The 15,801-nt window shown below is 50.0% G+C and overlaps 1 protein-coding gene across 1 annotated transcript; it reads left to right on the forward strand.

Annotated features, from left to right (window-relative positions):
• Window positions 1–7,733: 7,733 nt before the first annotated feature.
• On the forward strand, window positions 7,734–10,750 carry ODF4 (outer dense fiber of sperm tails 4). The gene is made up of 4 exons (XM_032839967.1): window positions 7,734–8,184; window positions 9,712–9,885; window positions 10,154–10,288; window positions 10,496–10,750. The coding sequence occupies exons 1-4, from the start codon at window positions 7,734–7,736 to the stop codon at window positions 10,678–10,680; spliced, it is 945 nt and encodes a 314-aa protein (XP_032695858.1). The 3' UTR covers window positions 10,681–10,750.
• Window positions 10,751–15,801: the final 5,051 nt, after the last annotated feature.

Genomic DNA, 15,801 nt, shown 5'->3' on the forward strand with positions numbered 1-15,801 from the left:
GTTTATCCAGTGCCTTCTAGAACATAGGGATGTGGAGATGAAAAAGACAAGGGTTTTGCCCTCTAGGAGCCTACATTCTGGGAATGACAAGAAGGAAGCAGCCCTGGGACCGTCTGGGCAAAGAGCTTTCTAGGGGTGGCCACGGGGGCCTGAAGTCCAGGAAGAGGAGGTAGTGATCATAGGAGGGAGCTGGTGCACATGCTCCTTCAAGTTTCCTGGTGGGGGAGCCCCTCCCCACTCCCTACTCTCCTCCCCTCTTCCTCTGAGATACTGAGACAGACAGGCAGACATGCAGAGGCTGACCCAAAGCTACACAGGTACCCTCTATGCACTCCCTCCCAGCTTCCCCCATTCCTGTCCCTACAGATGCCTTCATTCTCCAGTTCAGATGTCCTGATACTGGGATAATGGGTAGATGGGGAGTGGACAAGAGTCTTTCTGGGGACATAAAGCACATAAAATGCAGCGGCATGTCCCTAAAGGGACAGAAAAGGCAGGGAGGGAAGGGGTTGTCATGTTTCTGTGTCCCTGGAGGCCTCTTTATGTTGGGGGGGTGATCTGGGTGTGTCTGTGCAGTCCTGGAGGGGTCTGCCTTCTGCGGGCCTGGGGGGGGGCGGGGCACGCAACACCAACCGTAGGGGGAAGGGGTGCGGGCAGGAATGAGGGCCACTGTGCGTGCAGAGAGAGTGGATGAGGGAAGGAATGGGACCCAGGTAAGGAAGACAGAGGAGGCGGAATAGCGGGGAGGCGGTAGAGGTGGTACTTGGGGGCAGTGGGTCACGTGTCCCATCCTGCATTCCTCCCCTCCCTCTCCCACACACCCCCAGGCGTCCATCAGCCTCTCCCTCTTTGTGCAGCTCCTTCCTGCCCCTCTGGGTGCTTTGGGCCAGTTTCTTGGAGGTGTGGTAGGAGGGTCCAGGGGAGAAGGCGCCTCTCAGGGCTGCCCAGTCTGCCACTCCAGGCATGGCGGAGGGGGTAGCAGGGACACATGTCGCATTACCCCATTCATTCACATTCTGCCATGCTGGGGGGATGGAAGAAACAAATATTGTCACAGGCTTAGGAAAGGTGCAGGAGGGGACAGAGTGGGGAAGCTGGGCCCTTGTTGGGAGTCTCTATGAGTCAATAAGCCCTTTCTCCACCCACAGCCCTGCCCCTCATGTCTGTGGCCTTCGTGTTTGGCGAGTGGATGATCAATGATCATAAAGATGGGACAGGGCACCGAAGGGTCTTTGCATGGGCCCTTTTACAGCTCTGGGTCAACGCTGTCGTGGCGGAGGGGGTTACAGCCACGACCACAAGCAGCAGGTGGATGAGAAGAGCTGTCACCCCCTCCTCACAGCCTGCTCGCTAGCTCTCCCCCCTCTCCTAACCCCATTGAGCCCTCCCACCTCCCTGAGATCCTTTCCAGAGTCCTTCAGCCTGGCTCTCTGTCCAGCCCCAAAAGCTGGTCTCTCTCTCCCCTCCCTCCTTCCTCGCAGGGCTCCCTCTCTCTTCAGGCACAGGGGTATGTGATGGTGATGGTTCCTGCTGTCAGGCTTGGCCAGGTCACCAGGGAGGCACCCCCATCGGGGCAAAAGGTAGTGTCCTCCGAGAGCTCCTCCGCCTGCCCGGCGAACCCCTGACCTCGGTCCCCAGCATGCCCAATCCAAACCAAATCCCCACCCCGCAGCCCCAGAGCGCCTCTGGCCAGGCCTAGGGAGCGCAGAGGGGCAGAACTCCGCTTTCGACTGAGCGCTGAAGGCAGGCACCCCCGGGGGGCGCGGCGTGGCCGGGACCCTTTGGGCTCCGAGCTCACGGATTAGTCCCGCCCCCAGTCCTGGCCCCGCCCCTCCGCACCCGGCTCCGCCCCACTCTCCGCACCTCGGGCGCTGGGAAGGCTGGCTTCCCGCCTCCGGTCCTCCGGCCGGGCTCCGGCTCCGGGTTCGCGACAAGGTGGCCCGCCCCCGCCGAGGAGGCCCTGAGAGGTTGAAGCGCAAACTGCGGGCGCGTGCGGGTCACCTGATCCCCGGGCTCCTGGGCGGTCCCCAGCGACCGCCCCGCTCTCGCCCCTGCACTGTGTCCATCTCCCACTGTGGTTCTGGGGCCTGCAAGAAGCTCGACCTGTCAGCTCCTCCTCCATCCCCATCGAGCTCTTGGGCGTGGCTCTCTGCCCCACTCTTCCTTCTGCGAAGAACCAGCATCATTCTTTTTTTTTTTTTTTTTTTTAAAGATTTTATTTATTTATTCGACAGAGAGATATCACAAGTAGACAGAGAGGCAGGCAGAGAGAGAGAGAGAGAGAGAGAGAGAAGCAGGCTCCCTGCTGAGCAGAGAGCCCGATGCGGGACTCGATCCCAGGACCCCGAGATCATGACCTGAGCCGAAGGCAGCGGCTTAACCCACTGAGCCACCCAGGCGCCCCACCAGCATCATTCTTGATGGGAATTATGTCACCCGCCCACCGGAGACCGCAGAAGTCACTTTTTTGCTATTTGTAAAATATAATATTTTTTTCTGCCCTTTAAAAATATATACATATGTATTACATAATATAGACGTATATATTACGTAATATATACGTCTATATTACATAATATATATTGCATTTTTCATTTTTATTTACATTTTAATTTTATTTTAGGGGGCGCCTGGGTGGCTCAGTGGGTTAAAGCCTCTGCCTTTGGCTCAGGTCATGATCTCAGGGTCCTGGGATCGAGTCCCGCATTCAGCTCTCTACTCGGCAGGGAGTCTGCTTCCTCCCTGCCTCTCTGCCTGCCTCTCTGTCTACTTGTGATCTCTGTCTGTCAAATAAATAAATAAAATCTTTCAAAAAAATTTCATTTTCGTAAACATACAGCGTTAGTTTCAGGTGTACAATATAGTGATTCAAAAATTCTATACATAATTAGGGTATATTTTTAGGGTACAATTCACATTCAGAGAAATTCACCCCTTTCAGTGTAAAAGTCAGAGATTTTTGGCAAACATAACTAGTCATGGAACCACCATCGCAACTGAGAAACGAAGGACTTCCTTCCATCACCCTGGTGAATTCCCCTGTGCCCTTCCTGGCAAACCTCTTCCTCAATTCCAGCCTCGGGCAACCCCTGATCTGTTTTCTGTCTCCCGTAGTTTTGCCTTTCCTGTAATGTCATGTAAATGGAATCATAGGGCAGGTAGACTTTCAAGTTTGTAGTCTTTCACTTAGCTTAATGTATTTGGGGTTCATCCAGGTACGTCATTACTTTTTACTGTTGAGTAATATTGCGTTGTATGGATATATCAATTTTAGTGGGGGGGCATTTGGGTTGTTTCTAATTTTTAAAAAAAGATTTTTTTTATTTGAGAGAGAGCTTGTGAGCACGAGCAGGGGGAGGAGGGAGGGGTAGGAGGGAGGTGGGAGAGGTAGGAGGGAGGTGGGAGGGAGGTGGGAGGGAGTGGGAGAAAGAGAGAATTCTGAGCAGACTCCCCACTGAGCCTGGAACCCCAGGCGGGGCTCGATCCCAGGACTCTGGGGTCACTATCTGAGCAGATGCTTAACTGAGCCACCTAGGAGCCCCTTCTTATGGTTTTAATCTCTGATTCTCTTATAGCTAATGATTCTGTTTTGTTTTTTTTTTTTAAGATTTTATTTATTTACTTGAGAGAGAGAGAGAGAGACAGAGAGAACAAGCAGGAGGAGAGCAGCAGGCAGAGGGAGAAGCAGGCTCCCTGCCGAGCAAGGAGCCTGATCCAGGGACCCAGGGATCATGACCTGAGTGTAGGCAGATGCTCAGCTGACTGAGCCACACAGGCCCCCGGGATTATTGTCTTATAAGGGACGTCAGGGGCCCACGCCATCAGTGGGACAGTGGCCACTTTCCTTTTTGGAAAGCTTCCAGCCTTGTACGCCATTCTGGCTTCCACTCTGTTTTTATTTTTTATTTTTTTAAGTAATATTTTTTTAAGTAATATCTACACCCGCGGGCACTGGGGTGGCTCAGTCGCTTAAGCATCTGTCTTTGGCTCAGGTTATGATCCTGGGGTCCTGGGATGAGCCCCTGTGGGACTCCCTGCTCAGTAGGGAGCCCGCTTCTCCCTCTACCTTTGCCCCCCTTCCCCATCCCTCATGAATAAATAAATAAAATCTTTAAAAAAAAAATAAGTAATCTCTATATTCAATGTGGGGCTTAATCTCACAACCCTGAAACCAAGAGTCGAGGGCTCCACTGACTGAGCCAGCCAGGCGCCCCCACATTATCATTATTTTTTGAATGCTCGGCTTCCTTTCTTTTGGGGAACTGTCCCACTCCAAGTCCATGTGGCTCTTGGTGGGCTGTTGGTCAGGTCATCCGCCTTCCCATCTCAGAGGTGGGCAGGTGACACAGTTGAGGCCATGCAGATTCTGAGATGTGGAATCCTGATCAGAAATAGACAAGGGTAGAGGGGGTTTAGTGGGGAATTCTATGACGAAGCAGTAAGCGGGGGAGGGGGGCAGCTCCTGCCGAGGATTCGCCTGTGCTCCCCTGGCTCCTGCTAGCCTGGACTGGACATCTGGCTTCCTGTTTGAGTCTGCGTTCGCTCAGTACTGCCCCAAGACATTCCTTTTCGCCTAACTTAGCCTGGGTGGGTGCTTGCAACCGGAGAACCCCCACTGATACACAGTCATGTCATTGGCTGGACCGCTGCTTGTGCCTCTGACCTTGTGGTTAAAAGGCAGCCCCTCTGAATGGATGTTGGGGTGGTTGTCTTGGGGGGAGTGGCACCTTTACGTGATATTGAACAAAGAACTTCTTCCTCCCATTCAGTGGAACCCCCTTGGAGGGTCCTCAATTATTGAGCAGAATGCAGACTGGACTTCAGTTCTCACTCATCCCTCACCCCACCCCCAGCTGAGTGCTCTTGTGCAGTGCACATCCTGCACATCCTTCTGTGGAGACCCTGTTGTCAGGTCCCCCCACCCTTCCCTTCAGTTCTCTTCTCCTCCTTCCACCTGCCAGTTTATCTCTTCTAAGTGTTTACTTGGACGGCATCGAGGCTGATAACAGCTATGTTTACTTTTGTAGCCATAGTTCAGTCTTCCGTGCTTTGTCCATCTGTTGATTCTAAAAGTTGAAACTCAATTAACAGTGTTTACCTTATATATTGTGACTACATAAATAGCTTTCATTGCAGACCTAGTAATCACTAAGATTGCATTTCCTTTCTTAGACTATTTTTAATTACCTTTTGAAAAACAGGACCTCATACATTCACGGGACCATATGAATTACACGTTCGTTATAAGAGATAAATATATAATGAATATCTGTGCACCTATCCTAACTCAGGAACCAATAACCTATTACCAATAACATGTATGTACCAGGGCCATCCTCCTGGTCCCATTCCCTTGCCTCCCCGGGAAATAAAATAACTACTATTCTACATTTTGCATTTATCATTCTGCTGATTTTTATTTTTAGTCTTGTTTACATTTTTATTTATTTTAAGTAATCTCCACACCTAATATGGGGCTTGAACTCACAACCCCAAGATCATGAGTTGCACGCCTTTCCAACTGAGCCAGCCAGGTGCCCCTCTGCTGATTTTTAAAAACTTACCATGCCATCATAGTAGTATGTGTGCTTAAATAGTGTTTTGTTTTGCTGAATTTGTTTACGAGCTCTATAAAAACGGTATCATGTTTATAGCGTAGTCTTCTGGGAGTTAATGTTTTTCGGGAGATATTGTATTTCCAAGATTCTCCTGTGTTGTTTTGTGTTACTGTTAGAACCGCTTGTTAGGATGAGAAACTCTTAGAAATTCCAAGAAAATGAAAACAGATCCAAGGAAGGAAACGAAATCCCGAGGATCACCAGCTCTGCTCAGCCTCCTGACCCGGATGCCCCTGACCATGGCAGAGGGTTCTAAGGATGGCGCTTGTCCCTGGCAGGGCCAGATCGCGTGCAGACTTGGCACAGAGAGGTCTCCGCTCTGGTGATTGAAGGAATAAGACGGACAACTTGAGGTGTGAGGGTCGCGTTTCTCATCGTGTGGGCCAGAGGAGAAGAGGAGGTTGGTCTGGTGAGGAGGAGAAGGATGCTCAGGGGTGAGCAGGCACAGAGCCAGACTGTCTGTGTCTCCAAAATTCCCGTGTTGGCAAGCTAACCCCAAGGTGATGCTTTTAGGAACTGGGGCCTTTGGCGGGGGTTGATTAGGGGCTTTGGGGAGTCTGTCCTCACAAATGGAATCAGTGTCTTATAAAAAACACCCCACAGGGCTCCTTGGTCCCACAGGAGCGTGACAGCAAAAAGTCCGAGACCTCCAGCAGGCCCTCACTGGCCCAGGCTGGCACCATGAACTTGGACTTTCAGCCTCTGAAAATGTGAGGACTACATTTCTGTTGCTTACAAGCTACCCTGTGTGTGGTGTTTTGTCGTAGCCTCTGGACGGACTAAGAAACCGAAGAAAGAGCTCTCACAGGATTTGAATTCCTAATTCCAACTGTTCCTCGGGTCCAGGGAGCACATGACCTTGGGATTCACGATGAACTCCCCTTTTTGCTTAGGCTAATTTGGGTTCTCTTGCTATCTCTGTCTCTCTCTTTCTCAGATATATAAATAAAATCTTTTAAAAAATTAATAATGTAACAGTCACCACTCTCACTTTCTGGGAATTCACTATGAAGCAATGAATGCTTACTGTTTCTTTACCTCATTCGATATTCAAACCAAGTCTGAGACAAGTCTCATTGTCCCAGTGTTACAGATCAGTAAACTAAGGCACATAGAAGCTAGAGGGTACATGCAGGTTCACAAGCCCGTACTCCTCTCTCTGCCTGTTGGACGCCAAAGCCTGTGTTCTTAAACACACGCGTCACTGCCTCCACAGCGTAAACCAGCTCTGGTGGGATTCAAACTCACATCCCAAATCCAAAAGCCTTTTTCCTTGGGAGAGTTCCCAGGGTCTCTCTTCTCCCAGAAGCCACCACCATCAGGTGACTCATTTCTATTTTCCTGTAGCTTAAAAAGGAAGTTAGGGAAAAAAAAAAATCTCAGCTTGTGGGGCTCCTGGCTGACTTAGTGCATGGGACGTGCGACGCGTGATCTCGGCCTTATGGGTTCGAGCCCCATGGTGGGTGTAGAGATTACTGGAAAAAAAAAAAACTTAAAAAAAAGAAAGATCTCAGGTTGTGAGATGCCCGCCCACCCCTCCTTATCCTATGTCCCTCCCCTTCTAGTACTGAGGGGAAAAAGAAGGGAAGAAAGTACAGAGAAGAGGGAGGGGAATGGCAATGGTTCACCAGAAGCAAGTGGGGGTGGGAAGGAGGGGAAGAGGGTGGGGGAGGCAGTGAGAGGGTGGCCCCCCCCCTTTGGAAGACAATTCCAAAGAACAATGGAAGGAGGCTGTTTCCCTGAGGACAAGCACCTACCTTCTCCCTCCTGCTCTGCCAGCATTTGCGGGTAGGGTCAGGGCAGAGCAGACAGGAAGAGAAGGGGACACCCTCAGAAACCATAGCTCTTAGGAGTGGGGCTGCCCCATGGGCCCCTCCCCCACTTGACGAACCACCTCCCCCACCCTTCAGGAATATTCCATGGCAGTTAGGGGCCCTTTCTTACTGAATGGGTTGTGCTTTCCCAGCCCCCAGGCCCTGTGGTGCAAAGAGCTCTGCTGCATAAAATATTTACAAGATGAGGGACGACTGAGTCCAACAAGGGAGAAGGGGGGATGGGGTGGAGGGGAGAGGGGGAGACAGGGGGTGTGCAAGATGGGGGCAGGGGACTTTAGGGATGAGTTCCCTGTGTCAGGAAAAGAAAGGGATGAAAACCGGAAACTTGGAAGGGAAGGGGGCTGCTGAGACACAGGATGGGGTGGAGGAGAGTGGGGAACAAGAAGCCAGGGGACGGAACTCATTCTCTGAGCCCAGCGGGAGCAGGCAGGGGCTCAAGGATAAGCACTCAGAGCCCCGGAGAGTCTCTGTGTTGCCCCTGTGGTGGAGAATTACCCACAGCTCCCACTGGATAGTGCAGGTGCTGGCCTCCGAGCTCAGCCTAGTCGCCTTCGCCCTGCTGCTGGTCATGGTGTTCTCCAAGAAATGGCTGGACCCCTCTAGAAGCTGCTTCTACCAGCGCTGGCCCGCCAACGTCAGCGCCGGAATCTACACGGCCACCCACGTCATGTCCATGGGGCTCCTGCATATCTGCAGATCCAACAGCTGTTTCCACTCAGAAAACTGGAAAGGTGAGACCCTCCACAGCCCCATCCCACCCCGGGGCTCCAGTCTGCCTTGGTTATTCTGGGTCACCCTGTGCCCTTGTCCTCTCCTTCTGGTCATCCGCAGTGATCTGGCCTGCAAGATGGCTTCACCGGCGGAGACCACCAAGGATCGGTCTTCCTGTCCCCATCCATCCCGGCCACATCACTTTGCCTGACCCAAATCACTGCTTTCGGGAAGGTTCTGAGCCTCGTCTGGGGGTATCACCATGTTGCAAGGGGCATAGACTCTCAGTGCTGGTGAATCACTCCTTAATCACACAACTCTCCCTGTTATATGGGGAGAAGAGCCTCAGGGAGGTGGGGATTGCCTTCCTCTAGGCTTGTGTACCCCGAGGGTCCAGTTTTGGGAGGAGTCCCCAGGATGCTCTCCTTCCCCAGCCCTGGCCCCAGCCTCATTTCTTCCCTTCTGTCTCAGGCCCTGCTTGTTCCTTCCTTCCCAGCCTCTCGTCGCCCTTCACTGCCAGTTCCTGTACTTAGAACACCATGTCTCCCTTCACTGTTCCATGTTGCTTTCAAAAAGCATGATAGTGGGGCGCCTGGGTGGCTCAGTGGGTTAAAGCCTCTGCCTTCTGCTCAGGTCACGATCTCAGGGTCCTGGGATCGGGTCCCGCATCTGGCTCTCTGCTCAGCAGGGAGCCTGCTCCCCCCCCCTTCCCCACCGCCTGACTCTCTGCCCACTTGTGATCTCTCTCTGTCAAATAAATAAATAAAATCTTAAAAAAAAAAAAAAGAATCATGGCTTATTTAAGGAGGGAAAATGATATTTCATTGTTATCTCACATGTGCATTTCTGGAGCGCTTGGGTAGCTCAGTTGGTTAAATGTCTGACTCTTGATTTCGGCTCAGGTCCTGATCAGGTCATGAGCTCAAGCCCTGCATGGGGCCGTGTGCTCAGTGAGGAGTCTGCTGGGGTTTCTCTCTCTGTCCCTCTACCTTTCCCCGGCAAGTGCTCTCTCTCTCTCTAAAATAAATAGATAAATCTGTTTTTAAAATGCACATTTCAGGGCGCCTGGATGGCTCCGTGGGTTAAGCCACTGCCTTCAGCTCAGGTCATGATCTCGGGGTCCTGGGATCGAGCCCCACATCAGGCTCTCTGTCCAGCGGGGAGTCTGTGTCCCCCTCTCTCTCTGCCTGCCTCTCTGCCTGCTTGTGATCTCTCTCTCTCTGTTAAATAAATAAACAAAATGTTTTCTTAAAAATGTGCATTTCTTGGGATGCCTGGGTGCCTCAGGCTTTGGCTCAGGTCATGATCCTGGGGTCCTGGGATCGAGTCCTGCATTGGGCTCCTTGATCGTCAGGGCGCCTGCTTCTCTCTCTGCCTCTGCCTGCTTGTGCTCTCTCTCTCTCTCTCTCTCTCTGAATAAATAAATAATAAATAAAATCTTTTTAAAAAAATGTGCATTTCTTTAGTTAATCTTTTCTCATGTCATTCGATTATATATTTTTTCCCTTTGTGAATCTTAGTTTCATCCTGTTTCTTGTTTTCTCCAGATAGTTACAAGCTGTGGACCAATCACCCAATCTTCGGGGCGGCCGTGATAACTTTCTGCCTGACGCTGGTGCTGGGCTTTCTCTTTACCATCTGGTTGCACCTGCCGTACATACCCGGTCTTCAAAGACTGCCCTGCTTCAGCTGGGTTGGGACTATCATGAGCTTCTTTGAAGGTACCGCGTGGCTCTGGAAATGGTCATTGGTTTCTCCCCAAACACATCTTTCTGGGCACTTCTCCGTCTTTCTTTCTTTGGGGGTAGGGCAGGGGTTTGGCCAAACAGAACTGATCGTCCTTGAGAACCGAGCTCTGCCATTTCCTCGTCCCCGGAGAGGTGAGGTTGGAGGGGTGGATGGTGGTTTGTGGGTGCATCCCAGCAGGTGAAGAAAAATCCCTGTGGGTCCTCAGGTAAGAATAAGCTCTCTCCGGTTCCTGTCTCCTAGTTTTCCTTATTTTCTTCACCATGATGTTGTTCCCTATTAACCTCTGGATCTTTGAGTTGAAGAAGAATTTATCAATCCCCATCGGCTGGAGCTATTTCATAGGCTGGCTGGTGTTTGTCCTCTATGTCACCTGTGGTGAGTGGCCTGAGGGCCCCAGGAAGGAGGGGACATGGGTGCCTGGGACAGAGGAAGTTTACAGGGAGGCAGCTGGTGGGGGGCGGGGGGCTGGCAATTCCCAGGGACAAGTTCTTAGTGATTACTCTTTCCTTTGGCCTCACCTCGCTGGCCACATTTTTCCCGTTCTCCAAATTTCCTCTCCCCCATCCCTTTGTGATTTCCCAGCGGCCCTGTGCTACTTCAACCATAAACATTTCTGGAGGGTGATTTTGAACCGTCCGTCTGGCACCGTGCTCTGTAGCAACTTCTCCAGCCCCAAACAAAACTTGGAGATGAAGCCGGTTGTCTCACACAGCTCGGTCGACCAGCGGGACGTCTGGGATCCTGAGCAAAAGGAGGCATCTCCGTAAACTTGTCGGAAATCCTGGTGCCACGTTCTGCCCATTCATCGGAATCCCTGTCCTCATCCTTTTCTCACAACCTTGGCCTCCATCACTGCAAGGAGTTAAAGAGGGAGGATAATATTTCTCCTCCTTGTTCCTATTAGCTTATAGCTTGGGCAATGTGGAATAAACGGTCTCTTGTTACCATGTCTGGTCATTGTTGAGATAAGACGACAACTTGAAGGAGGGGAAGGGAGAAAGAATAACTTTGTTTCCCAATCGTTCCTGCATAGGAGCCTTTTGGCACCCTTGGGTTCCCAGAATTGCCCAATTTCTCCCGTAGCGCACTTGGACACAGGTGAAACTCCTCTCAGGAGCTAAGCCTCTTTCAACTTTGTCCCCACTATTCTGACATGTTTAGTGGGTCGAGGGGAGTGACCAGGAGGGAGAGATAATTTATGAACTAGTTGGTTTATTCAGAGTGAACAATTCAAGAGCAAACTGGCCCAAAGAGGCAGGTCATCTGGGGGTGTGGCTGTACTGTGTGCGTGGGGCAACCATCCCACCTTCTGTGTCCAGATCAGGTGATGGAGAACTAGAGCCCTGTGCCTGGGTACCACCATCTCCGCCTTCACCTCCATCACAACTTCACCTTGACTACTACCTCCACCACCACTTCACCTCCACCATCCTTACCACCTCCACGACTCCCTGGTTGCTACTGCTCCCCTCCTAAGCCTCCCTTGTTCTCCATCCTGTAACAGCAGGACTAAAACATGACAAGAAGAAAAACATTAGAGTCGGGCCCTAAGCTCAAGACACAGACTGCACCTTTGGGTTATAACCTGAGTCTCACGAACAGGTGCAACACCCACTGGTGATGACTATTGGGATTCAGACATCCTGCCCAGAAAGTCTGGCCTCCAAGAGAGCAGCCGTAACTGATCTTTGTCATAGCTCTGCACATGCCAGCCAGCTAGGGAGGAAAGGGACAACTCATGAGTGGACTGGATATGTTGAAACTACATTATTAGGTTGAACCACACGATACTGCTGTTGTAGCAGTTAAATGCCAACAACTTCATAGAGTTCAACCTAATCTATATGATCAATTTCTCTTTGGTGTTGGGGCTCCTTTAAAATTCTTATTTTTATCAGACCTGACCAGCAGTAGTGGAATTCCTAACTTAGCTCCAAGCAAACATTCTGAGCAAAGAATCGGATACAATGGCTTGAAATTTGGGCAGAACAGGCATTCCACAAATCCCTACTCATGGTCCCCCTTATGCTCCTTCTCCCTGGTAGCAAGGATCTATCGAGGGACTTAAGAAGTAAGTAAGTAAGTAAGAAAGAAAGAAGAAAGAAAGAAAGAAAAGAAAAGAAAAGAAAAGAAAAGAAAAGAAAAGAAAAGAAAAGAAAAGAAAAGAAAAGAAAGGTTTTATTTTTGAGTAATCTCTGTGCCCAAGGTGGAGGTTGAACTCACGACCCCAGAGATCAGGAGTTGGGGCTCCAGGGACTGAGCCAGCCAGGCACCCTGCGAGAGAAACTTTTACAATAATTCTGACAGAAAAATAATGGAAAGATTTTACCACACAAGTATATACATCTTGCTTTGGGGCCCTTTTTCCTCGATATAGGTTAGGATTCACAGTCTTTGTATCTTTGATCTAATGTCTTAAAGAATACTCTGCAGCTTTGTTATCATTTTCTACAATGACTCACTGCAGGGGCTCCTGGTTGGGTCAGTCCTTGAATGTGCGACGTTTGGTCTCACGGTCGTGAGTTCGAGCCCTACCTTGGGTGTAGAGATTACTTTAAAAGAAAAATAAATGGAGGGTACTTGGGTGGCTTAAGTTCGTTAAGTGTCTGCCTTTGGCTCAGGTCATGATCTCAGGGTCCTGGGATCGAGTCCCTCATCGGGCTCCCTGCTCGGTGGGGAGCCTCTTTCTTCTTCTCCCTCTGCTCCTCCCCCTGCTTCTGCTTTCTCTCTCTCTGTCAAATAATAAAATCTTCTTTAAAATCTAAAAAATAATAATAATAATAATAATAAAGATTCATCTATTTGAGAGAGAGGGAGTGCACATGCATGGGGGAAGGGACACACGGAGAGAATCTCAAGCAGACTCCCTGGTGATCGCAGAGCCCGACACAGGGCTCGATGCTGCAACCCTGAGATCACCACCTGGGCGAGACCGAGGGTTGGATGATTAACCAACTGAACCACCCAGGGTCCCCTAAAAATTTTTTTCTAGACATTTCTGACTTATAGAAAAGTTGGAAGGACAGTATAATTCTTTTATACGCTTCACCCAGATTTCCCCAAATGTTACCATGACTACATTTGCTTTATCTCCCCCGGCCTCTCTCTCTCTCCCTCCCCCCACATACTCCCCCCCCCACTTTTTTCTCCCACTCCTACCATTTGACAATAAATTACAGACTAAATGCCCCTTTACCCTCGAATACTCCCATGTGTATTTCCTAAAAACTCCTACATAATCGTAGCACAGCTCTCAAGATCAGGACATTAACACTGACGGAACAACACTGCAGGCTTCGGGCAATGTTCAGATTTGCCAGCTGCCCCAACAACGTCCATTACGACAAAAGAAAGTTCGGGATCATGCACCGCGTTCAGTTGCCATGTCTTTTTAGCCCACTTTTCCTGGGGCAGTTCCTTAGTCTTTTTTTTATTTCCTTCAGTCTTTGTCTTTCCCAGCTTCGACCTTTTTGAAGAGCACAGGCCAGCTGTCTGTAGGATGGCCCTCAATCTGGGTTTATCTGGTTTCATTATAATTAGACGCACGTAATGCATTTGGGGTATAAATGTCGCAGAAACGTTGGGTCGGACAAATGCTGGAGGTGTTCATTTGGATCACTGGGTTAAGGTGACGTCTGGTCGGGTTTTCTGTGGATGATCCCGCCTGCGAGAAGTCCTCTGATACACAGTAGGCGGGATGGGGCATGTTCAAGGGTGAGGCGCAGACCCTCTTTCAGCACTCTGCTCAGTGGCCTTCGTGCGGGGCCTTCACAGAGCCCCTGATATGGCTGAGAAGGCTCTGCCGTGTCCCTGTGTCAGCATGTAGTACGCTACCATGATCCCCGGCTTGGTGGTGCCTCCACAGACCAGCGCACGCCTGGCACACAGCAGTTGTCTGTAGGCATTGAATGGATGGAAGTGAGGGGCAGAGGACTGGGGGTATGGAGGCTCTCTTCCGGGTACAGAAAGTTTCTGCAACAGAGGAGGCAGACCTCAGGTGTCTAGCCTGGCCCAACCCTAGTTCAGGTAGAGGGCTCTGCGACTGGGTTATTACTGGTGATATGGGTTACTCTTGGAAGAAAGATCCTGGTGGGGTCCCTGCACGTAAGGGGGGGCATTTCCAGGATTCCTGCCTCACGGAAAGGCAGAAAGAAAGGTGCTGTCCTTCAGGGCACAGCACACCCTGGGCTCGAGGTAGAGCGGAGAGGGGAGAAAAGCAAATATCTGGTTGCTGAATGACTCACCAAAGTTAGGAGGGACCCATCTGTGCAAAACGCCAAGAGGCAAGGCTCCTCAGAGCTCATCTGCTGCTAAAGCACACGGTCCTGTCAAGGGAAGTGCCTAGAAGTGCCTAGAAGAATAGAAGAGATCTGAAGCCAAAGTTCCAGGTGTGGAGAAGCTGGTCTGAGCGAGGAGCTGGTCAACAAAAAGGATGTCACAGTTGACATTAAACAGAACAGTGGATTCTGCGAAAGAGACTCAGGAAAGCAAAAGGCAAAATATTAGGACTACTTGTGAATTGGGAGAAGGTAAAATCTAATTAGATCCAAATGAAAAAAATCTTTAATCAATTACAAATAGAAGAAGTAGACATGAAAGAAGCAAGCTTCTGAAAGGCAAAGTCTCATACTAAAACGGAAGGCCGATTTGCTCAGGAAACTCTTATTTCCTGCCCACTTTGTTTGCTTGGAAAACACAGGAGAGCAGACCATCTGGGGTAATTAATTCTGGGGTAAAAATGTCAGAACCTGGGTAAACAAAGATTAGCGCCAAGATAAAAACAATAAAAGGAACCAGGAACTAAAAGAGAAACCACGTTTCAATACATTCAAAGGGATAGGATTCTGGACAAAATTCAGAAGAAGATTCCAGGGACAAACAGATTCTGCCATTGGTTAACTTTTGGAACAAGAGTCCTGGGAAGGACTCTTTCTCTTTCATATTTAAAAGTATCTCAGGTTTTAAATTGATTTCTGTAAAATGTCCACAATCAAGTGGGAAGGTTTGTAAATAACATTTAAAAACAAATTCAAAACCTCCCCCTTCAAATACTACAACCCAAAGCTATGGGACTGGGAAAGGTTAAGGTAACTGGGCAAAGGTAATTGACCTGCACAGTGATTGAACTTGGCCTTGGCAAACCGTGCTTTAATGGTCTGGTGCCCTCCTGTCTAAAAAACTTGCAACATAATTGGGAAGCAAGTGTGTAAGTCAGGTTCTCAGGCACTTTCTCTCACTTCTCTCAGTGCTAAGGCCACTCCGATGCTTGGCTTCACAAAACCACTGGGAACAGCATCTCACAAATATCAGAAGAAAGTGTCCCTCTTCTCTGAGAGCTGCAGAAAAGCAGGTTTTATCCCACAACATAAAACTAGTTCTGATAAAGTGGCAGATGGAGAAGATTTGCTAAAGCATCTATCTCTGGGTCTCCCAACTTCTGTGGCCTTCTTGGAAGCGGGGACATGAGCCCTGATGGGGAGCTTCGGCATGGAGCTCTGGGGAGAGGCAGGAAGCACAAAAGTACAAGAGGACAGTTTCCACATGACACAGAGAGTAGGAAGAACACTCATCTGGGCCGGTTCAGTCATCTGGTCTGGGTTGAGGGAACCAAGCCTTGGCAAGTATAAGCAACTCTAGCAGGACCTAGACTGGCTGATGGCCTCTCTCCCTATGGCAAGGGCAGTGGAAAAAATCACACGCCTAGCGCAGAGGCCACCGAAGCTGCTCTTGTGCCTGAGTTGGGACCACACTGTGTGCCGACTTACACATCAAGTTGGGCCATCAGGTTTAAGCCATTTTCCCATGAGCAGTGGGCACCCCTAGAAATTCATAAGCAAGAGGGGTGGTTGTAAGAGCTGACCTTGGACTTGGAAAGACTTGGGTCTGAA

This window comes from Lontra canadensis, unplaced genomic scaffold (assembly GCF_010015895.1).
Source record: "Lontra canadensis isolate GAN:19392208 unplaced genomic scaffold, GSC_riverotter_1.0 scaffold110, whole genome shotgun sequence".
In the NCBI taxonomy this organism is placed as follows: domain Eukaryota; kingdom Metazoa; phylum Chordata; class Mammalia; order Carnivora; family Mustelidae; genus Lontra; species Lontra canadensis.